Raw genomic sequence first — 26,612 nt, 5'->3', positions numbered from 1 at the left:
ACCGATATTCAATACCTTCCCACCCTTATCTGCCAATATCGATATGCATTTTGTAAGAATCTTAGTACAAAAGCAGGTTCAAGACAGGCCTATCTTAAAATATTTAAGTGGTATTTAAACAAAAAACCATGTTAGTTTTATTCTGTTGACAATTTGACAGTTATAAGTGACACAGAAAAAAGGTCACAAAAATGGCAATTCCAAAATTGATCAAATATCGGCGGTAAAAATATCGGACTGATACCGAGATTGTTTTTAAAGCCGATATCAGACAATACCAATAGTCTGCTGATATGTATCGGTACATCCCGAGTTACGGTTTTAAAATCTTCATCAGAATCAATCATTAACAAAGAAATATTAATACATTTTCACTATGCAAAAGTGCAAAATGTTATGCTATAGGCTTTGACCTCACTGTCTCCCACTGGCATCTATACAAAGATAAGAATAGATGTGCAAATAACTTGAAATCTAAAAACCTGAATAAATTAAGAGCAATCAATCTATCAGCTCATTCAATACTGGTCAGGACAGTAATCAATCAATTCACGACGATCAGTTTTAGTTGTAGCTTTTTATTTACTCAAGCCAAAAAAAATGTCTGTGCGTACCTGAGGCACGCTGAAAACAAAACGCTGGACTGTCATCCAACCAAGAAAAAGACAAACAAAAAATGTTTACATGTCAGAAGCCAAGAAACTTCAAAACTATACAACATGGAGGAATCTCTCTTATACATACTACTAGTAAAATAATGGTCAAAGTGCTAGTGCATAAGGAGAAATAGTCGTCAAAACACTGACAAATGTTTTTTTGGCAATATAAATGTCACAAACCATAAATCCACTGTCCTGTTCTGAAAAAGAAAAAAAAAAATAAACGGACAAAATGGCAATATTTTTCACATCATCTATAAAGTAACAAAATATATCCCAAATAGACAGTTGTCAAGCTTGTTAAAGGTAATGCGTATACAGTGATTGATTATTGCTCTGTAACTTGATGTAAAAGCCAAACGACAATGTACATTGTTGTTATTGGGTAAAAACACTGTAAGCTAAATTTTAGTGAATGTAATTTTTTTGTTGCAGTCCTCCATGAGTTGAGAAAATGCCATGAAACCTTGGACTCATGAAACTCCTTAAAAACCCCAGAAATGAATGATCGTCAGTCTAAAAGTAAGAGTTAATTCCTGAAAAAATGATATTTTGGAGAAATGTTTTCACCCAACAGCATCGATGAACAGCGATCACATGACTGCAGAACTCAAACACAGTTCAACACGGCAGCTCTAGTCAGTCGTACATTAGTAGATGTCAGCTAACTCCAACGATAATTAACATGAAGAGGTTTTAAGCCATGATGCCAAAGACAACACTATGCAAGGCACAGGTATAGAAATGGATTAAAACAAAAGAAGTATACACAAATTGATTACAATTGAAGAAAAAAACATTTGGCATCGGGTTGAAACAGGACTAGAAAATCACAGTTGTGTGGGTTTGAGTCTGCTGGAGGAGCGTTAAGGTCCAGCGTCAGTTTTTAGTTTCCTGATGGATCCACAGGTTTTTCTTTCCTGGCCGTCCTTCACACTGAGCTGCAGTGTCCAAAACAAAGTCCAGGTCTATCTGATGTGATGAAGTCACTTTGTACCCTCTACTGAACTGTCCAAAGTAAAACATCTTAAAAATAACCCCAACGAAGAAGCGCAACCTTACGGAGCTCTGCAGTTCCCAAACATAGGGGAACCCAAGAAGGTTCCTTGAGGAATCCCTTCATAAAGGAATCATTCAGGGATATGTCTTTCTTGTGAGGAACCCTAAGGTGCTTATTGGCTCCTTACAGATCTTACAAGAACCTCCAGCGGACACTCTAAAAAAAAGGAAAAGCCCTGCGGGGAACCTCAAGGGGATCTTCAGATTGTAACCGTAGGGGAAACAGAGAAGCTTCCTTGGAGAAACCCGTTCATGGAAGGTTCCTGAACCCTGACAGTACTTCCAGAAACTCTAAACTTGTGGGGGTTCTTCAAAGAACCGTTTAGGGATGTTTTTTCTAGTGAGGAACCCTAAGGTGCTTAGTGGCTCCCTTTGAACTAAAAGGAACCCCCAATGCACCACTAGTTTTGAGGGTATCTGGATGTCTAGACACTAAACCCCGGCTCATCTCGGTGCTACTTTAAGCCCCTGACACACCAAACCGACGGTCGGCCGTCGGCCAATGTCGGGCCATCAGTAAGCGTCGGTGTCCCTAGTTTTTGTGGTGTGTCCCGCACCGTCGGCACTAGTCGGACCCTGTCGGCGGCTTTTCGGCCGATTGAGCATGTTGAATCGGTGTCGGAGCCCGTCGGTGAGAGAGATCACTCTGATTGGTAGTTCGTGTTTTGCCTCTGGATGATTGGACTGATAAATTCCTTCAACATGTGGAACTGAACAGGAAAGAGCCGAGCGAAATTTTTAAAATCGGAGGTTTCATTTATCTCCAGCTCTCGACACAGGTTCGGGAAAGCCCCTTGAGCCTGTCGCTGGAGTAACGTTATTCATGAGTTCAGGGCCTTTAGGCTCTACTGCTGGTAGATCAACAGCAGGACAGTCACTGTGAGGAACGCTCTCCGCTCCCTCAACTACCACTGATGTGCCCTTGAGCAAGGCATTTAACCTCTGATCGCAGGTGGATCTGCTCAGTCTCCACCAGCAGAAGACTGTGGTCGCACTGGGAAGCTCCTGGATGTGAACATCTATAAACGAACGAGCGTGAAGCAGGGTGTTTCTTAAAAAGAGAACACAAGCTCAGTAAATTTTCCCTGGGAAAATAAAAATCTAGCTTCCTCCACACGAGCTACACAGGCTCCAGCATACAGTCAACAAGTGGTGTGAGGACTGGTTGGAATTATCCAGCACGTTGTAAGTTTGAAGCCTGTTCAGTGGTAAACCGTCATCTGTGCGCTAGCTTGGAAACCGTTACTGTAAATGTACTGGAACAGAAAGTATGTGATCTGATTGTTTTCTATGGCTGCACAAGATCGAGCTTCAAGTCCATGCAGTCAGTGTAGCAAAGTCATCATGGTGCGATCTGAGGCACGATGGTGGGCTGGTGGATTGTAGGTAGTACACAGTATGATCTGAAGCCCCAGCTGTTTTCTAGCTACATGTGTCCATGCAGGATCCAGCTTTAAGTCCACTTATTCGGTGTAGCAGAGCAGTCACCATGCTATCTCACTGGTTGTAGTGGGTGGGTGGGTCCAGTAAGCTAGCTAGCCTAGCTGTTCAGTCGTAAACCAGGTCAACTGTGTGCTAGCATAATAACTATTACCGGTGGAGGTGCAGTCTAACAGTTAGTATGTAGTCAGATTGTTTTTATTTCTGCATAGGGCAACACAGGATCCAGATTCAAGTCCATGTAATCTAGCTAATGCTAGCTAAGGCGTTGTGGTAGGTGGATGGCTGGACCGGCTGGTATTACCCAGTGTGGTTTGAAACACAAAACGCAGCTTTAAGTCCACGTATCCAGTGTAGCAGAGCAGTCACCATGCTGTCTCACGGTTTGTAGTGGGTAGGTGGGTCCAGTAAATTTTGAAGCCTAGTTGTTCAGTCGTAAACCAGATGTGCTAGCTTCGAAACTATTACCGGTGGAGGCGCAGTCAAACAGGACCTAACCAATCTTGTCGTTTTCTGACTACATAGGGTTACACAGGATCCAGCTTTAAGTCTGCATGTTATCAGTGTAACAGAGTCACTGCTATGCTAAGGCTAAGGCACGATGCTATCTGAAGCTAACTGTAGCAGGTAGGTGAGCCGTGGGACAAGCAGCTATTATCCAGTAAGAGTTTGAAGACCAGGTGCTGAGAGGTAAACCAGGTCAGCTGTGTGCTAGCATGAAAACTATTACTGGTAGATGCAGTCGAACGGGAAACATCTAGTCAGGTTGTTTTTCACATCTGCACAGAGCGACACAGAATCCAGCTGAGAGTCCACCTGCTGCTAGCTAAGGCACTGGGGTAGATGGATGTTTTGGACTGGGTGGTTTGTGTTTGAAAGCCCAAGTTGTTTTTGAATGAATGCAGGTTCCAGCTTTAAGACCACATGTCCAGTGTAGCAGAGTTGTCACGGCGCTTTTTCAGGCGATCTGCAGCAGGTAGGCGGGTGGTGGGACAAGTAGCTATCATCCAGGATGTTGTAAGTTTGAAGCCCAGGTGTTGAGTGGTAAACCAGGTCAGCTGTGTGCCATCTTGTGAACCAGTACCTGCAGCTGTACAGTAGAACAGTAAGTCCAATCCGATTGATTTCTATCTACATTGGGCTACACAGGATCCAGCTGTAAGTCCGTGTAATCCGTGTCAGAGTCACCGTGGAGCGATCTCCGGCAGCATGGCGGGCAGGTGGATGGTCGGACACGAGTCTCTGTGTCTCAGTTTAAACACCAGCTGCTCTTTTTCCTGAGAAAGCTTCTGGTTCACCGCTGCCTGCCTCTCCAGCGCCCCCTTCAGGTCCTGCTGCTCCTTGGATAATTGCCTGGGCAAGACAGAAAAAAGGGTGAGTGAAGATGAACACTAAGGATGAAAGGATTTTAATGAAATGTATCAGAGTAAAATCAAACGTTATAACTGACTTGTGTGTCCACTGTCATAAGAGCCTCAAGGACCCTGCAACCCCTGAAGGTCCCTGAGGAACCCCATCATGAACCCTGATGGTACCTTCCTCAAACCTGCAGCTTATGGAGATTCTTCCAAGGACTCAAGACACGTTTAGGGATATTTTTTTCTACTGAGGAGCCCTTGTGATCTTAGAAGAACCCCATGTTGAAGCCCTCCTTTTTATCATCTCCCTTTGCAAGGTGGGGATTCCCACTTCTTTGACTAGTACATGTTAGCCTTCCCACATCAAATCAGGTCCATTATGCAAAGCATATTAAACAAACAAACACATCTCAGCACAAGACTTTAACTTTTCCAAGCTCTAAATCTTTTGGGGCGTTCTGGTGGGTCAGCTGGCGAAGGCGTTTTGGTTAAAATCACTTGGTTTACATCACTCAGATCAGATGTGAAGGCTGCACTGAAAATGATCTATTCTGATAATATGGTAAAAGAAATTTCATTCTTCATGACTTTGCATTATTTTCTTTTAATTATTAGTATTTTTAATAGTATTCTTCTTGGCAAATGGATTATAGCCCTGAGAACATGGAAGAAAAAGATTTTTTTTGCCCAGCAGGAGGCAGTAGATCCACGCATCATGATGCTTTTAGTGGAGGAGAGACGCAGCACACATCTGAAGATATTTCCCAGACACTGATACTGAAACTGTCAATCCTCGTAAGACACCGCATCTTCTATTCTCTTCTACTCTGCTGTGTCCTGTGTGATGAGCCGAGCTGAACACTGTGTGAACGTACTGGATCAGACTCTGGTAGTTGTCTATCCGAACTCTCAGATCCTCGTTCTGCTGCAGGATGTGGATGATCTGGTCCTCCAGAGACAAATTCTTCTCCGCCTGGAACACAAGATATGATGAAACGCTAAATAATAATAACAATGAATGATGATGATGATGATGATAATGATAATGATAAACAACTTTATTTATATAGCACTTATCTGAAAGCAGAGTTTACAAAGTTCGTTACAGCAAGGAATAAAAACAAGAATAGTAAACTGAGCAAATAAAAATAGGAGTGCACACACACACACACACACACACACAGTCTCTCCCAGGGGTTTGGTGCCTTGCCCAAGAGCACCTGGATGGTATCTAATGCTAGAAGTTCAACTGGGATTTGAACCGTCCTCCACCTACCAGAGCCTCCATCTGGTGCAGCTTCCGGTCCTGGTCCTGCACACGCTCAGTCTTCATCTCAATGACAAACAGCAGAGACTCCTGCTCCGACTCCCAGAATCCACCTGGGCTGCCGTAGGCCTGGAGGTGGGGGGGGGGGGACAGAGAGAGAAATTACTCATTCTGCAGAGGAGATCCAGTCTGGATATGAGAACTGAAAAGGCAGTAACCCAGATGCTTCACACACACACACACACACACACACACACACACACACACACACACGCAGATCTTTACTGTGCTCTTTACTTTGCTTATAAATCAAACTTTATTTTTACTGCATATTTCATACAATTCAATGTGATACAATGCGCTCCACAATAAAAGCAGAATTAAAATAAGAAATCTAAAGAATAAAATGAAGAAACCAAAAGTAAGAGAGGAATAACCATATAAAAAGAAAAAAGAAAATAAGAGTAGATAAATGTATATTCCATAAGACTGTTGAACAAAGCTTGCGCACACACACACACACACACACACACACACACACACAGGAAGATTAATTTCAATATCAATTCATCAAACATTCATGCCAATAACAGTGAATTCAATGGATAGAGAGAGAGAGATGGGGGGGATGACAGAGAGAGAGAAGAAGAAATGAGGATTACACAATATGGAAAAGAGAGAGAGAGGCAAAGGGAAGGAGAAAGACGATGAGGGAGAGATGATGGATGGAGAGAAGGAATGAGTGGAGAGAGGAGGAGGACAGGAGAGAGGAAGAGGAGGAGAGGAGGGATGGAAAGACGAGAGGGAAGCAGCAGGAAGAGCTGGAGGGGAAGACAGAGGGAGGATGATGGATGAGAGAGAGAGAGAGAGAGAGAGAGAGAGAGAGAGAGAGAGAGAGAGAGAGAGAGAGAGAGAGAGAGAGAGAGAGAGAGAGAGAGAGAGAGAGAGAGTCAAAATTTACAGCAAACACACCTGCAGACCAGATGTGTGCTGGAACGCTCCACACACACACACACACACACACACACACACACACACACACACACACACACACCTGAATGTTCCGCTGCAGGTCTTTCTTAAACGTCGACTCCTCCACTCTTCTTTTCAGCTCGTTGTAAACCTGCAGCTCTGCAGTCAGAACCTCAACCTTCCCCTTCGTTTACAACACAGAAAAATACAGAAAGAATGAGTTTAGTAGGAAAATTAGTGTTAAAGCTCCATATTCTCCTCTTTCCAGAGTTTTATTTTGTGTCTTGAGGTCCATTCAAAGCTGTGTGTGTGGTGTCATGAACCAAAAACTCTCAATCCATTTCTCCACGTTCATTTTCCAGCATCTCTCTGAGCCTTACCAAGAACAGGCCGTTTCTGTCGCCGTGTCTTTAAGGCTCATTAATATTAACGACCCCTCTGTTCCGATTGGCTAACCGTTTCGAGAGCGAAACGTGAGACGCCGCGGCCCGGCGGCTACAGGTAGGGAAAACTCTCCGGTAATAAACGATGACGACCGCTCGACCGCTTTGAAAAAAACACTTTGTTAGTCTATTATTTCTTACAGAAATGATAATGAGCGAACCTTTGTGACGCCACAAAGTTACGGAAGTCCAAACGGCTCGTTTAGAGGCTCGCTTTTCTAATATGGATTGTGTGGATTTAGTTTTGATACTTTCACCATGTTTAGATAGACCATCCAACTCCTTTATCATCACAGAGGAGAGGGAGTCCTGCTTTACACCATATGGGACATTTAAAAATGGATGTTCTGTGTGTAAAACTTCAGAAAATAAAAGAAATCAGAAAAAAGGAGGCCAGCTATTTTTTCACCCACAAACCACTGTGGCCGATGGACTTCCTGTTCTGCCCAGGCTTCATTTCAATTTGTCTTTTATGTTTCTGTATTTCTGTTTATCGTGAGTATGTACCGTGTTTTAAAGCTTGTTTTTTAAGCTGTGCCATTTGTCATCAACAACAAAGCCTTGAACATTGAATACAGCCAACAAACGCAAACAAAGTGTCTGACAGACTGGTGGCAGAGTGAGGCTGCGTTCAACAGCCAGCATGTTCTGAGGTGAGAACGATGACCTTTGAACTCTGGTGGCACCAAATAACGGCAGCGAGAGTCTCAGTCCTCTAACAAGAGAACTGCGGTGCGGTTCGTTAATCCAGCCGACTACAGGAAACCACCCCGAAACACAAGGGATTATGGGTAGAAGGAGACGGATGCTTGGAAAGTCTAGCAGAACAAAATGAAGTCTGGACTGATGCTCATATTCAGCTACTTCTTCATGTGTTCTTAACTGGTATGAACACCACAGAAGAAGAGACAGACAAGTCCATCATGTTAGATAAAGTTACAGTCAGATTTGTTTTGACTCTCTAACCTGCAGGATGACAAGTTAAAACTCTGTCCAATAAACAAGCTGCTTGTGAGTCATGTGACCTTTGACCAATTACAATCCAATCAGGGCTTGTAAACAGTTTAAACTTTAACGAACCAAATACAAAAATACAGCAAAGGTCTTCAGTCTGTTTCAGTCATCTTTACCTTCAGCTCGTCCTCCGCAGCCTGGAAGTTTTCCGTTAATCGACTTTTCTCTTCTTCATGTCTCTTCTGTAACTCTGTAGGAAACACAAGACCTTCAGTCATTTCTGACAAAATCACATGTAAACACAACCATGCATGTGCTGGGATGCGCGCACACACACACACACACACACACACACACACACACACACACGCACACAGAGAGAGAGAGCATCAGAGCATCATGGGACCCCGTTTACTGTTTTTCTATTACATCCTGAGGGGAACAGACATGAATTATTCCTACATGAAAGCATCTGAAGTTCACTGTCGTACGTTAATGAGAAACTCTTTAAACTCTTCATCCCTCTCTGTTGTTCTTTACCTTCAGTGTTTCTCTCGTGTTCCTCTGTGGCGTTTTTACTCTTCTGTTCATGCAGGACGTTCAGATCAGCCGCCGTTTCTGTCTTCACCTGAAACGGACGACAGATTAGATAACATTAGATTCAGTTTGATTAGATGAAACTGAATATTTGGCAGCAGCAAATAAGAGGATACAGCATAGGGAAAAAAGATATTAAAGCAAATGTGGGGTATAAAACAAGAAAAGTATGAGAATATATGAATTACAGCATGTACGAAGTTTGTGCAAAATAACAGTAGTAGAGGATAGTAAGACAAAGGAAAACAAGAGAAAAAAATATATATATATGATCTGAAAATACTCCACAAATACGTACATGCAGGATGAAAATGAATAAAAAATATATTCAGAACAATCAAGAAATAGGTGGTGCCTCTGCTTCTTTGTTGTACTGTAGAGAGACCCAGGAGGAGCGGTGTGTCTGAACCGGTTAACGGGTCACAGCGAGGACAGCTGAAAATCCAAAATGGCCGCTGCCATGAGTCATGAGCACAGTAAACAAACGCTGGGCTCCGAAATCCCCTGCAGAGCGGAGCAGAGCGGGCTTTACTCTGCTGATCTGCATGATTACTGAAATCAGTCAGGCTGAACAGGCTGAACAGAAAGACTTAGAGGCAGATTCCTTAAGATGTTTTTAATTTACCTGGTTAGTTCTGTTTAATTTTGTCTCCTTTTGTGTTTTCTGTCTGTAATTATGTGTTTTTATTTATGCTGCTGCCGGTCTTGGCCAGGTCTCCCTTGAAAAAGAGATTCTTAATCTCAGTGGGACTTTCCTGGTTCAATAAATAAAAACAGGCTGAACAGGCTGAGTCTGCTGGATCTGTGTGGAGGTCGAGGTCTGCAGCCGCTTTAAAGATCAGAGATCAGAGATATCAGAGGTATCAGACGTCTATGAATAACTTCACTGGCTGGTTTCCATCCAGGACCAACTGAGGGCGCAGCAGGCTTCACCTCTCTGACCGGTTCAGGGAACAACAGCCAAGAAGCTGATTACAGCTGGTGGCTCCTGCGTTACGCTCCCTACGTTTCACAGGAATCCTCACAACATCATACTGCTTATATCAGTTTTATAACCTTATATCATCTTTTGAAGTGTTCATTTATAGAGGGAAGGCATGCTGCTTTCCAACAACACCCTGACTCACACACATTCCCACCCAGGAGCTTCTCAGTAAAACCACAGTCATCCACTGGCCCGTCTTCCAAGGGCCAAACACATGTAATAATATATTTAATAATAGTATATTTTATATTCAGTTTATCCACAACTTTCACTATTTATTTTGCACTATTTTACACAGCAGTAGGCAGGTCGGCCAGCAAAGAGGAAAGTAGAAAGTGTTAAAGCAACAGCAAAGGCAGCATCAAAACTGCAGCAGAAAAGCCACTTTAGATCATTTTTATTTACATCTTTTTACTGACGTGTCATTAGACAGCGACCGATCAATATATTGAAAATGAAAAGCGTTGGCTGCTTTGGGGTTGATGTTTGGAGAGTGCAGGACTGAACTGGAGAGCCACGACCAGCCAGGCAAGTCAGACTTAAAGCTGCTGTAGGTTAAGTTCAGGAGGAAAGATCAAATCTCCAGAAATTCAAACCAACATAAGGAACGACACGCCTGCTAGTGATTGACAGGGCAGAGTCCCGCCTTCTGCCTCAGACTTCTCCTCATTGGTCAGATGGGTTTCCACACGTTTCACTTTTGAAAAGAGACCAGCAGCAGAGGAACGGGGCGACCGCTGTTTGAGATTCTGACTGATTATCATTATCCTGCTGATTTATTTTCATTACTTCGAAATAAATGCCATCTACTGCAGCTTTAAGTGGCTCTGGAGTGAAGCAGCTGATGAGATTTTGGTCAGAATTGATCGATGTGATAGAAAATGAAGGGAAAACAGGATCCAGGCCTAAAACCCAGAATTATGCTTTAACTGAAGTCGACCTGAAACAACTCGGTCTGAAAAAGACTAGGGTTCGACTGCCAGGGGATTTGAAGGCCAATACTGATGTTTTGTTATTGTAGTTGCTGAAAGCCGATATTCCAAATATCTGATATGCCAGACATTGGAAGTATTCAGTGATTCCCCCAAGAATGTTCTTCTTCTCAGAGTGGAAAAGCCTCTAAAACAACATTTAGACCATCATGGGACACTAAAACTCTCCATTGAAACTCTACTGAAATTCTTTCAGGGTCAACTGGATCTGATAATGTCAAAAATGCATGGTCATCAATCTGAAAACAAGGTTGTTTTTCTTTGTTTACATTTTTTCATTTGTGGTTTATTTTCAGATACACAGTACATATTTTTCATTCCTTTTCCTCAACGCATGTAATTCATATTTTGTTAATTTCCTATGCCGATCAATAAACGTTAATCAAATCTAATCAAACCTCCTCCTCCTGCTCACCTTATCGGCGATGCTCAGGACGAGAGCGCACAGCTCTTCGTGGGCGTGGTCCTTCAGTAGCTCCGCCCTCTCCGGGTTCCCATTGGCTGAAAGCACTTCCTTGAGAATCCTCAGCTGCCACTCAAACCGCTCCAGCTGCTTCTCCAGACAGACGTCCAGATCCTCCAACACACAGTTACCTGACACACACACACACACACACACACACACACACACACACACACACACACACACACACACACACACAGTTCACCTCTGTTCTGATTGGCTGAGTGACATTGGAAGCCGTTTTAAAATACCTGATAAACACACCTGAGACCACATGACAGTTAATTTAAAAATTGTAATAATATTATAATGTATAAACACAAACACAAATCTCTCACTACATAACAGCTCATTTAAATATTAATCATAGAAAATTACATATTTATTTTATTTATTTATTTTTATATTTAAACGCAAACCTGTGGCCACATAACCGTTAATTTAAACACTGAAATAATATTATAATGTATAAAGACACATATAACGTATAATGTGAACATATAACAGTTAATTTAAATACTAAAATAATATAATACATAAACGCAAACCTGTGAATGCATAACGGTCCATTTAAATTAATGACCGAAAAATCACCACTCATACCTTTACTTTGTTTAGCTACTGTTCAAGAACTGTATTACTTCTACTGCAGAAGAATAGCATTTTTATAGTATTATTACTATTAGTAGTGGTAGTTGTAACAATAATATTTATAATTATGCTTTTCAAAATGTAATTTAACTATTAGGTTTTTTTTTTATTACAAATGTGTTCCTATTTACATACTCACACTTATTACCTGTTCTAAACTCAGTAAAGTGGAGGATTATTGCTTCATTAGGCAGCTGCAAACATGTCAGACTGAAGCTAGCTGTGTGTTTCCTCTCATGTGTTTCCTCTCGTGTGTTTAGGGGTTAATTCAAAACGCCCACAGGTCTGATGTCATGGAAATAAAAAGCAGCAGTTGAACCAGACGTTCAACAAGAACACACACCGATCCCAGCCTGCAGATCTCTATTCATAAAACTGTCAACTTTCTCACTCCGGTTTCATCGCATCCTGCCTCTCAATTACATCATGCACATGTAGACACACGCTCACATTCACACGCATGGTCTCTCTCCCTCCCTCTCTCCCTCTTTCTCTCTCTTTTACAGCCTGGGGAAATAACAGCCTGCAGTCTGGTCAGTCTGGCGGTTACGTGGGCGATAACACTAATACTGGACACGAGGAGCGCTTCATTTAGTTGCAGTGACGTCTTCGCTCGGGAGGGTGAACCAAGCCTCAGCTAGGTAAAATCCACTGCTTCACAACTGGTTCAGACATATGAATACTGTCTGTCAACACTGGACTCTGCAGTAGTTTTATTCCAGAGTGTACAGACCTGTGTAAGCCTTTCAACCTATGGAAAAGTGTTGCAAGTACATCATAATGTTGCGTTTCTACTTAACAAAAATGTCCCTAACACACAATGTACGTAAAACAAATCAGTGGATGTACAAAATGCACAAATGTGTATTAAAGTATTAAAATAAATTCTTACAATAAAGAGAATAATGACTAATTTCTGGCAAACAGTTGGCACTGCGCAACATTTTAGCTGCTTGAACATACAGTAAAACTCAGGTAATCACATATTAAACCAAGTGCTCAGTTTAGTATTTAGTTTCAGTGCGTTTTCTTTAGCGTGTCATTAGCTCCGCCTCTCAGTGTCTAAATGTAGGTTATGAAGTTCGTATTGGTCGTGCAAACAGGAATCAAACTACACTTTAGAAAGTAAAAGAGCTTTGAGGAACCTTGAGAGATTCTTCAGATTGCAGGGGAACCCAGGACGGTTCCATGAGGAACTCCAACACAAAGGGCTAATGAACCTACTGTGGTGTTTTAATAAATAGTGTAGCGAGAACTGCCGCCAATTTGGAGTTTCCTTTGCTGCTGATCACAGAGCCTCTGAAGTATCAAAACCTGAGGCATGAGGCTAAATATAAACATGCTGGTAAGCTACACTTTAAAAAGCAGAAGGGCTTTGAGGAACCTTTAAGGGTTTGTCAGATTGCAGCTAGAGGGTTCGTCCCAGAAGGTTCCTCGAGAAACCCCTTCTTAAACGCACAGTATGTAATTTCTGCCGCTAGTGGTCTCTCAATCAAAACAGTAACAAAAGACGTAGTTTGATGACGTCGTGAAGTAGTGTGGGATCATGGGAGTTTTTTTTTTTACGGGGACAGCTTCGGCGACAGAACGCGCAGCAAACGGGAATGAATAATCGTGATCCATCACGAGTGAGCAATAAAAACAACAGAATGAAAAAAACAACAGAGTGGCTAGCTAGCTAGTTCACCGACTTCCTTCCTCACTCTCTGACGTATCAGCTGGTGTTCCCTGTGTTTCCCCGGAGGTTAGGGGGTAAAGGGGATATGACGCCATTGACAGGCGACCAAACGTTACCTTGAATAAAATTACAGATTTCTCTGGGTTTGAACATTGTTGGAAACATTTGGGATAATGTAAGTACACAACTCAAAAAAATACATAACATAGGTCTAGTCGTTTTAGATATTTGAATGCGGAAATGTTACATATTATACCTTTAAAGGGTTCGAGAATCATGACAGTCCTCTCTAGAGCTTCTAACATTTGTCAACTTCAAGGAATCCTTTAGGGTTTTTCTTGCGAGGAAGTCTAAAGCGTATCGTCTGCCTCTGGATCTGAGAGGAACCGCCGCTCAGTTCTCAGAGCGCCCGCCTCGTGCCAAGGCAGCGGAGTGATTCACAGGAGGATTATGGCGGCGTGTACGTACCCATCCTCTCCCAAATGAGCGGTTTATCCCCTGCCATTTAAACTGTACAATATGCTCATAAATGAAAGGAAATGAGGGAGCAGTGAGTGTTGCTGCCTGCCAGTCAGCGGTGAGTCACAGCAGCAGCAGATGCTTCGCTGAAAACCTCACTTCCCTCTTCCTCCTTATCTAAAACATATACTCTCTACCTCTCTTCATGTCTAAGGGTCACAGGAATATGTCGTTGTTGTTGGGTGAAATCCTTCCAATTCTAGTCATTTTCATATTTTGAATTCAATTGAAGGATTTTATGATCCACTATGGGTTGAGAAAGTTCTACAACCGTAAGGCTCATGAAAACATTTCAAAGTCCATTGGATAAATTCAAAAATGCATTATGGGTGGTCAAGCTAAAAACTTGGCTGAAAAAAAGTTGGCTGAAGAGAAACAAGGTTTTCACGCAACAACAACGATTTGTTCCATCTATTGCCAGGGTGCTGTGACCTCTGACCCTTTGTTGTAATGTTGGTGATCTAGGAAATGAAACTTATTCTATTGTTAACTTCATTGTTAACTTCAGCTTCAGCCAAAAGCCTAAAATGTAACATGTGGGACATCTTCTGCACCTTTGTCCTTTTGTGAACTAAAGTCCCTTGAGCTGTGAATTGGTTCACCTTCATAAGCGAAACAAGAAATTAAAAAATCCCAAAATAAATGAAGGCCCCTACATACTATCTGAATCTTAAATTCAGATTCAACAATTCATGACATTTTTGGCTCTGAAAATATGTGCTAAAAACGTTTGGCATCTTGTGAACACTTGTTGGGCTTTGTTATTAAGTACCAAAGTATTTGCATTTCTTATATTTATTTGTATTCATTCTATCTATATATATACAGTATATACACACACTGTATATATTTTTGAATATTGAACTTCATATGAACAGGGTCGCTGCAGGTCAGGTGCTTCACTCTACAGAAGCCCTGCATCAGGACTTCAACAGCCAATGGGCTTTAAGAAAAAGATGAGATAACAGGAAGTGAGGAAATGTTCTGAGGCTGAAAACACTCAGAAGAGGAAACCCACAGCCTGACGCACACACACACACACACACACACACACACACACACACAGCACTTACCTCCCCCATCTCGGTGGTTGTTGACCTCCTTCTGTGTCTTCTCACCCTTCTTGCCTTTGCTTTTCTTCTGATAACGACAGGAAGAGAGAAGAACAGGAAGAGAAAAGTTTTATCGATGGTACGAACAAACATTATTGCCAAACACAGACAGCCATGAGCCGTGGAGACCCAGGAGTCTGCAGGTTTTCATCCAGAACAAACACTACAGCAGCTGATTTCACAGGTTGGTTCCTGCTGTCTGGTTGAAGGCTGTTGATCCAATCGTAGACGAGGTGACGTCACCTCCAGATGTTTCCAGCAGCTATAATGGAGTTTGATATGAGAAAATGTTTCAGGATGTAAAACATCAGCGGTAAACGTCAGGTTTTGGTGTCAGTCCCTCAGAATCAAAGAGCGAGGGCTTCTTTCTAGAGCCGCCATTTTGCACCAAGAGACGTTCAACAATCATACAGGGAGAAATCCATCGTAGAAGAGGAGAGAGACCAGTTTCTCCACCACAGGAGCAGGAGAGAGACCAGAATGCACTGCAGCATCAACACAGGGTGGGCTTTGAGTAAGGGGCGAGTCTCACTCACTCTGAGTGTAAATGTCATTTTTTGTTTTATTTTACTGCTTTGCCATGTCAGTCGCCGTTTCACACGCATGGGTCAAAGTTTCCGTGGCGGTGCGCACATTTTCACGCCAAGTTTGTTTTTATAAATCCGAAAATCTGCGTGAAAAGTGCCGCACGCAATTTTCAGGCCGGTTTTGTGCGCACGCAATGTTTTATAAATGAGGCGCCTGGAAACTCATTTTGGTTTTACCAGTGTGTAGAAATCCCTGCAACTCTGCAAATCAAAAACCAGCAAAGCGATGTTTAAAAAGGAAGTGAGAACATTACTTATGAACAAACTGAGAAGTGGACAATATTAAGACAGTTTACCTAGTGCCATGTATTTCTTATCATCGGTCGATTGTGCTTTTATTGTATTTTATCTCGTCATGTTAATGTTATTTTGTCTTCCATCGAGGACCACAATGGAAATAATTGTTTTAAAGCTGCACTAGGCAACTTCGCACATTGGTGGGAGAGGTAACCGTTTAAATTTTGCAGACTTCATTACCCAGAAATCCTGTGTGATGACATCAGTAAAGCGGTCTGTGATGCTTTATACCAAAGGAAACCAAAGAGACGAGAGAGGAAAAGATTTTCTCTGCTGCTGTTCAGGAGACACTTTTTGGATTTCCCTGGAAGAAATCTTGAATTGGCCAAATCCATTGTGATTGGTATAGATTTAATACGGGAAATCAATAAGGGACAATGTCTTTTAACTGGATCCTGGAACTAATACTTTGTACATTCAGCCAGAAAGTGGGCTCACATATCTCCAAAGGGTGAAGCAAGGCAGCAACACTGGCAGGGCAGCAGTGGGAGTTGAACCCCTGACCCTGGCAGGTCTTGTTGTTGTTGTTGTTGTTGTTGTTGTTGTTGTTGTTGTTGTTGTTGGGTAAACTGGAGCAGCGAGGGTCTTATGAAAGCTGCTGATGGGAGTTTGACCCTGATCTGCCAACTTCCCTCTGATTATTCCTCACATGACCGGCACCGGAGCTTTCCCCTCCTTTCTTTCACAGTTACATAACTTAGTTGGTGCATATTCACAAATTCAAAAGCTTGATGCAGGACGGTGGGCATCGACAAGGGAAATGGCTCTGTGTGTGTGCGTGTGTGTGTGTGTGTGTGTGTGTGTGTGTGTGTGTGACATACGCTGCTGACTGGGGAAATGCAGCACCTTCCTACCTAGAGTGTGTCCTCGTACCTGCATATCGACGAATAAGATTGATCGCTTCACTTGAAAAATAAAGAGCGTAATTGGCTTGAAGAGATGCAACCAGCAGAGCGACAGAACAGCCGTTATGATTTTTGGTTTTAATTGACATCTTTCTGGATGAAACAGTGCAGATTAGCCGGCCAGTGGACAATTCTTGGCACAGTTTTCTGATCGCAAAGCATTTGATGCTGCCAAAGACGAAATGCCTGCAGTGACATCACCGATGGAGGCGTGGCCAGAAGTTTAAGAGCAACAACGATTTTCTGCCTCTAGAAGCGGATGCAGGACTTCATTCTAAACATGTTGAAATAAAGTGCAGTGGATTAATGCTGTTCACTGCACAGGAGCCATATCACCAAAAAACCTGATTTAGTGCTGATTTGCTCTTTAAAAGCTGCTGTGACTGGTGGAAATATCCCAGTCAAGTTTCTGTGCGTTTTATCAAATTAACAAATTATCCATTAAGCTGAAAACCTTTAAGTGTTTATAGTTGGTTTAGTTAGTTTGTTAATTAGTTAGTTAGTTCCTATCGGCTCTGTGAGTCCTGCAGTAAAAACAGAACGGTCGATAGATTTAAAAACCGCCTCAAGTTTTACATTACAACACCCAAAGAACATCCATGGAGACCAGACACACACACACACACACACACACACACACACTAAAGCTTACTCTATTGCCACACACACAAGCTGTATTCCCCCTACACACACACACACGTTGCACAAGCACACTTCGCCCAAACGATCACACCCTGGGACACGCTGTGCGCACACACACACACACACACACACACACACACACACACATAAGCTTATTGTATTGACACACACCCACCCACCACACACACACACACACACATATATATATATACACACTCGTTGCACAAGCACGCTCAAGCCAAACAATTGCACCCTGGGACACAGTGCATGCACACACACACACACACACACACATCCCAACCCACTGTATAAACACTTCTAAACAACTGGATACTATCTTTATTTAAACTTGGGGACTGAAACAATAAATACCGCTCTGTTTCATACAGAACGGCCTCGCTGAGTTCGGGACGAGCGGCTGCGGGACGGCCCGGACGGAGCAGAGACTTTTACAGGTTAAATCTCTGTGTTCCAGAAGCACGAAGAGCCCCTCGCTTTAAAAAGACGCCATAAATCACGGGCCGCCTCCTGTCCCGTCCCGTCCTCTCCTCTGTCTCCACAGGCTGTTTGGACACGCAGGGCGAGGCGCGGCCTGTCTGCACTTCACCTTCAGGAAAAACTGGACTGTAAGTCTCATTTCATGGCACAGAAACTTTTCAGATTGGAGGTTTAGTTGTGCAAATATTCCTCGAAAGGGACAAATAACCTCTAGAATAAAAGAGATACCAGCTGTAAGACTGAAACAGTAAACTCTTGAGCCGTTTACAGAAAGTCCAAGGCCTCTAGATCCAGTCAGGAGGGAAGAGACTAAAAGCTTGAAATGTAAAAAGCCTTTATTGTCCCGGCTTAGAAGGTCTTCATCAGGGCAAGAAATGGCTCCACAATGAGCAAGTCACAATTTAAAACTACTACAGCCAATCAAACATTAGCAATCAAGGCACATGCAAAAAGTCTGTGTAAAGAGAGTGGAGGAAACAAACCGAGGGGAAAAAATCTCATTGGTTGAGTTAATCCTCAGTGGGTGGAGCAAAAAAAAAACAAAAAACAGTTCTGTCCAAAGAAAAAGTGAAGAGGTAAGAGAAGAGGAAACTAATATTATGAAGCCTAAAGCTAAAACTACAACGCACAAGAGAGCACAAACCTGCCAACGCCGGACAATTCTCCAACTTCCTGTTACAACTAAACACATCACGCCTACCACTTTAGTTTTACCTCAATTTTCTTTTCCCTTAGGATTTAGCTTCATAGTTACGGCTACAAAAACGATAACCGTATAATAGTGGAAATCCCAGATGTGGATCACCACCAAAATCTCATCAATTGATCTTTGGCCAAACTATTAAACTATTTATCCACCAAATCTCATGGAAATCTTGTGTTGCAAAGACATTTAATGTGCTTGACAAATAAAGTGATCGTTTTTCTCCTCAGAGAAACCACAAAACACAAAGCATAACCAAACATAAAGCAGTGATATTATTTCTTTTGAAAACAAGAAAGATTTGAGTCTCACTTTCTATCACACACACACACGTTTGTGTTACTATACTTGTGAGGACATTCATTCCTTCGACCTCCGAACTTCACCTGACCTAATTATAGTTCTGCTCTCATTTTAAAAACAGCTCCACTTCCAAGGAGGAACAAAACATATCGCTGTCTTTTCTTTGGAGGATTTTCCAGAAGTCCTCTCAAGGATGGACATACAAGGACATTTCACACACACACACACACACACACACACACACAGAAAAAATCTCGACTACACGACAGAATGTTTGCTCCGTCAGCTTAATGTTTAAAAGTTTCCCAGGCCTCGTGGAAGTGGGGAGAAGAGATTTAACGTCCTGTGAAGAATCTCCTCTCCTCTCCGGAGGTTAAACTCACAAGTCCAGATGAACAGCAGCTGAAACACTCTTTTTTGTTTTTCCCTCCAACGTGCCGAATGTCTCACGTTTTACCTTGGAGGAAAGAGGAGTCTAACATGTCCGGAGAGAAGAAGTCCAAAAATCCAGCCTGCAGCCGCTCGGGTCCGGGGTTCAAAACCTCAACAAGAAGCTTCTGCAGAAAAACCCCTGAACCCGAAGCTTGTAAACTCACCACTTCAGTCCGTCCAAACACCTGCCATTCATCCAGAAGAGGAAATTAATCACAAAGAGTGCGGTTTTGTTAAAAGCCAAAAGCCACATTTCGGAGTCATCTCATTAACTGCTCGCCGTGGAACAAACTCTTCATGTGGCGAAGGCTGAGAACTTCCTCCAGACCGTGTTCACCAGGAGGAAAACTACCGATATATCAAAGACAAAAACACTGCGGTGTCGTAATAAATACTGTCGCCATTTTGAATTTCCTTCACTAGCAATCCCTTTGAAGTATAACAAGCAGAAGTATTAAACGCCGAGTTTGACTCTATTAAAGCGCCGTGGAGCCGCAATCTAAAACGTGAAAGGACTTAGAGGAACCTTCAGGAGTTTGTTAGATTAAAACCACCGGGGAACCCCACAAGGTTCCCTGACGAAGAAGAAGAAGAACCGCTTCATAAAAAGGTTCCTTCTGTTTCTTTATAGACGTTTAATGAGCAAAGCAGGGGAACCGTACTAAATTGATCTAGCATGGCTTTACTGTTTCAGCTTTGTTGAAGATCTGACATGTTCAGTATGAAGCCGTATGCCTCTGGCTTTATAGACAAACTAAACTGTTTAATAGGCAAACCTTTTTCACTTTCATCACTTTGTATATCGCTCCAAAAAATGTCAAACAATAAAACTTCTGTATACCTGAATGTTCCAGAGACAGCTGTGTAGCAGAGACTGAAATTCAGCAAATAAAAAAGGAAAAAAAGCTTCATTTCCCTTGCAATTAAACTGATTTTATTTTATTAGGAACAGTGTTTCGGCACAAACCTCCTTCCTCAGGTTATCCCACATTTTATGGAGCCGACTCATGAATGTTTGCCTGACAGTGGATTGGATGGATTTCACTGCAAGCCATCAATTCAATCAATATCAAACTTTGACATTTGACTATTGACAACTGAACAAAGTATTCTGCTGCCTGGGAGCAAATTACAAGCATTTCATCCCACCTCAACACATTTAAGTGCTGAAAAATAATGTGGAATAAAGTGTGTTCCATGTATAAAGACTTGTATTGAAATATTCAGCGGTGCAGGGAAGAACTATAAAGTCCTTTTGTCAATATTGAGCCGTTTTTATAAGCTTGTAAGTGTCTTAACAGCGTCTCGCGCCCCCCCCCGTCTGTCCCGGGTCGTTTCTCGCCTTGCGGCCCTCTGCTTCACACTTATCCAGTTGTCTCCGCTCGGCCGACAGATGGTTCGGCGATCGGCGGTAAGAGGTTACGGCTTTCCGAGCGCGGCGTCTCCATCTGCCTCCCAGACCCGGTTCACATCTTCTTCAGTTTGAGCAGGAGAGCTGTGGTTTATACGTTCTGGGGGCGAGGGGGGGGGGGGGGGGGGGGGGGGGGGAGTTTGGAGCAGGATCCATTTGAAAGATGAGATACACAAGCCTGGCAAAGACGGGGCTGCAAGATAAATGTTTTGAAGATGTGGGTCGGCCAGAGGTGAAGTTTGAAACCCGCAGATTTAACGGATCCCTGCTTTATACGGTTTCTCCTCCTCGGTCCGGACAGCAGAACTGCAGATCTGCTGTCAGTGGAAACGCTTCGTCTCCACAAACACAGAAGTCACAGAAGAAGAAGAAGAAGCAGCTCTGTTCACACTGCGGCTGAAAGTTTCACAATTCTGATTTTTCCCTCCCATGTGACTCAGATCTGATGTTTTCCGATCAGAGCGAACAGATTAACTAGAACTTAACTAGAAATAATTAGAAAAAGCTGCATGGAGTTGCATTTTCTGCATCTGGCCTCCATGGATAAGTGATACAACATCGGATCCGGAGGCATGAGACTCAACATGAGACTCAACATGTGACTTGTATTTCAACGCTCAAATCAGAATTTGTCAGCGTTCAGTGACAATCAGTCTGAGCAGAGTTAGCATGGAGGAAACGAGACAAACAGACGACTCAATTCAGTCGAAACTGAAAGGAATCAAACGGAAACCAAAATGTGGTGAAACAAAAACAGATGTGACGTCTTTTGTTGTTGTCACTCTGCAGACACGCTTCTCCTCCACACCTCTGTTGATTCATACTGGCGTCAGATATGTGTCACATCCTACAACAGACATGAACACTCATCCAAAACAATCAGATACGAGCAATAATTCAGAATTGAGCACGAAGACGATGAACGATCCAAAATAAAAAAAGTTTCAACTGCCGAATCAGGGAAGCGATCGAATGTGTTCTGCAGCAAGCCTGAGCCGACCTGCGTCACTGATCCATCGATAAAGTAATCAATAGGTTTTTTGTTTTGGTTGTTGTAGCTTCAGCCTCCTTGTTTTTCTATGACCTGTTTTTGTTATTTGATTTTTAATGCACGTACCTGTCTGTTTAGTATTCATTACCCATTCATGTTCCCTTTTTATTTATCTTTTTTATTTTATTTTATCTCGTTTTCTTCTTTGTGCCTTAAGTCTTGTGTTGTTTGATTGTACGTTTGTCTGAAGGAAACAATAAAAACTATAATTGAAAACTAAAACATCAATAAAATAATCAATAGATTAATCAGTAATGAAATAGTTGCAGTTGCAGCCCTAACACAGGAATTTCACTATTCCTGTGCGCTTTTACATGATGTGCCGCTGTCTGGGTAAAATGCATCATTGCAATCGATGAATGGATCAGCGATCGGCCGATCACACTCGGGTTTGGCCGGTGTAAAAAAAAGCTCTCAGGCGTTAGAAACCGGCCCAAACCTGATCACATGGTTTTAAAAAATCTGCAGTCAGAATGGACCCAGAAAACCTGCCGGTGTTTCCTTGCTGCTCTCCCTCTGACAGAAGAGGCTGCAGCTTCTTGCGGTTTGGAAACTGCAGTTTGACTTTAACGTGCAGCTGCTGCATCGTGAACTGCACCGAACACACGAAGCACGCGATGATGTCACCGTTAAAACCAGACCAGGACCGAGTTAACGAGGTTTCCTGCCCGCAGCGGCGTTCGGCCACGATGAGACAAACTGTGATCTGTCAGGCTGAGACCCGACCGGTCCAATCCACTGAGATCTGATTCTAGATCAGTAATGTTTCTCCTACTGTAAGAACTTACACAGACCCTCACTGATAGAAATACTTTCTGATAAATTTCAGCGAGAAAAACACGATAAAAGGCAGCAGACTAGGTTCAAACCCCCCGACCTCTGACCTCCCTGTGGACAATTTCCCACTGAGGATCAATAAAGTATCACAGTATCATAATTTCATCACCGCCTCCTCCGACATGATCAGCTGAGACAGTTGAACAGGCTGTAAGCTCTGCTTCGTTCATATAAATCCACTGGCGGATCTATTCTGGGCTAATCAAAGATTTGCTCGGCTTTCAGATTACGCAACAGCTTCTAACACTGTTCCTGGATCAGCCGGCCAGATGTGACATAAAACGCCGCTTCAGCACAACTAAATGGACGAGATTCAGTCTGACAAATCTGAAAGGACGATCAAGACCCAGTTATCATTTTCACTTCTCCACTGTTAGATCAATCTGTGATGTTCAAAACATTCAGGAGTTATTTAGTGATGAAGTGTTGGAGTTTACTGTTTTTGGTGAACCCACTTTCCCTCAGCCTGCCTCGTCTGCTTCTACTGCAGTTAGTGATTTCCTACATTTCCCAGAATTACTTTGACCCCCTTCTAAAAAATCATCCTGTCTCTCTGCTGCATTGCATTCTGGTCTCTCTCCTGCTCCTGTGGTGGAGAAACTGGTCTCTCTCCTCTTCTACGATGGATTTCTCCCTGTATGATTGTTGAACGTCTCTCGGTGCAAAATGGCGGCTCTAGAAAGAAGCCCTCGCTCTTTGATTCTGAGGGACTGACACCAAAACCTGACGTTTACCGCTGATGTTTTACATCCTGAAACATTTTCTCATATCAAACTCCGTTGTAGCTGCTGGAAATATCTGGAGGTGACGTCACCTCGTCTACGATTGGCCGGTTATCCACCAAGAAGAAAAACACAACAAACTACTGAATGGAGCCAGGTGTTTTAGGGTGGAGTTTTCCTTTAAGTAAAACGTTGTAATGTTTCATTGTTAATCTGCAAACATGAAAACCTCGTACTACAAGACTTCAGACTTTTTCCAAATCGTTCGGGTCTGCTCTTCAGTTCGACACACATCCAATAAACCAAACTGTTTTTACTTCAATAAAACTTCAACTTTTACAAGCGGTGGTTTTCCTGCTATTGCTTCATCTCCCTCTAAAAGTTTTAAACATTGAGCACGAGATAAGTTCAGCTTGGCTCACTCCCAAACAGAGACAGTAAGGCACCTAATACACAAGCACAGTTTAGTCACAGACTGCTGCAGATAAACAGACGTGATAAATGCTTTAGGTTTCATCAGTCACAGTTCCCGTCTAACTGGTCTGATACAAACATCTGACGCAATGCAACTGTAAAATCTATAGATTAATCACTCAGCACACACAGCTCCTGCAGCAGGGGCTCCCCGAGCTTTTCACTTGAAGAAACCCCATAAAACGTTCACATTAGACCACAGACGCCCGTTTGATCCGATTTTGCCCGGAGGAACCCCGTGTGAGGAGATTTTTGCAGAATTACATAACTGTTTATAATGTAGGTGGGGTCAAAACACTCGTCTTTACTCATTCTCTCACTCTGACTTCTACTGAGTCAAACAACACTGAAAACAAACTTTTCCCTCATTTCCCGGGGACCCACTGGAGCCCCTCGGGGACCCACGGTGGCCCCCCGGACCCCGGCTTGGGAACCACTGACCTACATGAAGCCTTGGCTGCTCTGTCATTTTCTATCAATAACCTGTGAAAGAACAGTTGGCAAAGTTCAGCCACATTTCCCTCATGAGGAAGAGTGACAGTAATGAATTTTATGATCAATTTTAGAAGGATACTATACAAAAATCACAGCAGAAGTATAGGAATATTATAGGAAGATTATGGTTATTTTATGGGAGATAATAACACCGTTAAGTAAGATAAGATCACTTTTAACTCACTATTGAGTAACACAGACACTGTAAGTTACTATTGGTATATTATTGGAATATTATAGTGATATCTTAAGAGATAAAACTACCATTAAGTACAATAAAGTCACTTTAAACTGACTATTGAGTAACACAAAAACACTATAAGTCCCAGTAGGAATATTATAGTGATAGCAGAGGAGATACAAATACTATAAGGTGCAATAAAGTCACTTTAAACTCACTATTGAACACCATAGAAACACTAGACGTCCCTAAAGAAAGACTATAGGAAGATTATAGTGATTTCATAGGAGACAATAACACCATTAAGTAAGATAAAGTCACTATAAACTCACTATTGAGGAACACAGACACTGTAAGTTACTATTGGTTTATTATTGGAATGTTATATAGTGATATCTTAAGAGATAAAACTACCAAAAAGTACAATAAAGTCACTATTGAGTAACATAAACATACTGGAAGTCCCAATATGAATATTATAGTAATAGCAGAGGAGATAAAAAACACAATAAGGTGCAATAATGTTACTATAAACTCACTACTGAATACCACAGAAACACTATAAGTCCCTACAGAAATATTATAGGAGTATTATCAGAATATGATAGTGTTTTTTAGTCGGGTTTGATCGCAGCCACCGTGGGAAACAGCTACAAACCGAAAGAAGATGCCAGATTGGAAACAGATGTTGTGAGAGCAAAAACAAAACTTCTGCATGTTTTCATATCTACATTTTCATTTCATTTACAGGAACTGAATCGATTCTCTTCGCGAAACTCATGCCGCGCGACACATTTTTCTAATTAATCAATTAAAAATAAAAAAAAAACAAAAAACAAACTCATGGTTCATTTTCGTGCAGCTCATTCGCGGCACGTCCTCGGCCACCATGCCTCCGCGCGACAATAGCAGCAACCCGGCCGCCTGCTAATGAACTTCCTTTCTCTGCACCTCCAGTTGGTTCAAACTTCCCCCCCAAACACACTGAACTTCTCCTCAAACTCTACTTTTACGTCTACTTTTCCGCCCGGTGTCTCGCGCCCACCTTGCTGTGGCTGCAGCCCATTCCTCGTCTCTTGTCCCGGCCGGTCTGCTCCTCCGGACCTTCTCCTTCCCTCTGTTGACAACTTTCAAACCGAGAAAACGTCCGACGAGCTGCTGCTGCTGCTGCTGCTGCCCGGCCGCTGCTCCTCCTGAACCTCCTGAACCTCCTGAACGCACCGCTGCGGCTGCCAGAGGGGGCGGGGCCTGCCGGGGCTGCGTTCAGGCGCTCCTCGTAAGCTCGTGTTTTCGAGGGAGAAAAAAACTCGTCAATAAAAATCGCTTTTGTTTGTCGATTTTGTTCGAAAATAATAACAAAATGGACCTTGTATCGTGCTGTAAAATGCTGTAACTTCACCCTGCATGGATGGAAGTTTTGCTGGTTTCATCAGTTGTGTTTGTCAAAGGTGTTTATATAAGTGAGCCCAACTTTGATCATGTTGATTTTTTTTCCATGGTTTATGTATTGGTATTTCTCGTTGGAAAAGACAAAATAATACAGAACAAGTCAATAAACAACAATTAAAAAATAAAAAAAAACCTACAACCTTTAACTGAAACAATACAGAGATATGTATCTTTTATCATTATAATGGAGAACAAAGAACAAGCAAAAATCACCAGAATTTTTCTTTGGAAGCCATAGGTAAAAAAATAAAAAATAAAAATCACATCAAAGAGTATTCAGGATCAATGTTCCCTTTCAGCTGATAGTTTGTGAGCTACGTCTAATAATTTATCACACTGACAAAATAAAAATATCTTGTCAGTCATCAGTCGTTGCTCCACTGATAATAGATGCAGGAATTTGCCATAGATTAGGCTTCAGTGAACTGGCACTGTGGATGGACTCTGAGACTAAAGTCGTTTTTTGGTGTTATTAA

At 42.4% G+C, this 26,612-nt stretch overlaps 1 protein-coding gene across 1 annotated transcript; it reads right to left on the bottom strand.

Annotated features, from left to right (window-relative positions):
- Positions 1–568: 568 nt before the first annotated feature.
- On the bottom strand, positions 569–25,860 carry ccdc69 (coiled-coil domain containing 69). The gene is made up of 9 exons (XM_078289254.1): positions 25,733–25,860; positions 15,111–15,177; positions 11,142–11,320; positions 8,693–8,780; positions 8,329–8,402; positions 6,838–6,939; positions 5,793–5,912; positions 5,392–5,489; positions 569–4,511 (listed from the first exon to the last, which is right to left on the bottom strand). The coding sequence occupies exons 1-9, from the start codon at positions 25,751–25,753 to the stop codon at positions 4,343–4,345; spliced, it is 918 nt and encodes a 305-aa protein (XP_078145380.1). The 5' UTR covers positions 25,754–25,860; the 3' UTR covers positions 569–4,342.
- Between the last annotated feature and the right edge of the window lie 752 nt (positions 25,861–26,612).

Source organism: Centroberyx gerrardi, chromosome 16 (genome assembly GCF_048128805.1).
Source record: "Centroberyx gerrardi isolate f3 chromosome 16, fCenGer3.hap1.cur.20231027, whole genome shotgun sequence".
Classification (NCBI taxonomy): domain Eukaryota; kingdom Metazoa; phylum Chordata; class Actinopteri; order Beryciformes; family Berycidae; genus Centroberyx; species Centroberyx gerrardi.
The sequence above is the reverse complement of the archived record's forward strand: the minus strand, read 5'-3'. Positions and strand labels throughout refer to the sequence as shown.

Bases quoted from the DNA above. Each gene is read 5' to 3' on its own strand.
- ccdc69 (XM_078289254.1), bottom strand. From the start codon at position 25,753: ATGGGCTGCAGCCACAGCAAG. The intron at 6,940-8,328 runs GTAAAGATGACT...TTGTAAACGAAG, and splicing joins CTGCGGAGGACGAGCTGAAG to GGGAAGGTTGAGGTTCTGAC. The intron at 5,913-6,837 runs GTGTGTGTGTGT...CCCCACCTCCAG, and splicing joins ACCTGCAGCGGAACATTCAG to GCCTACGGCAGCCCAGGTGG.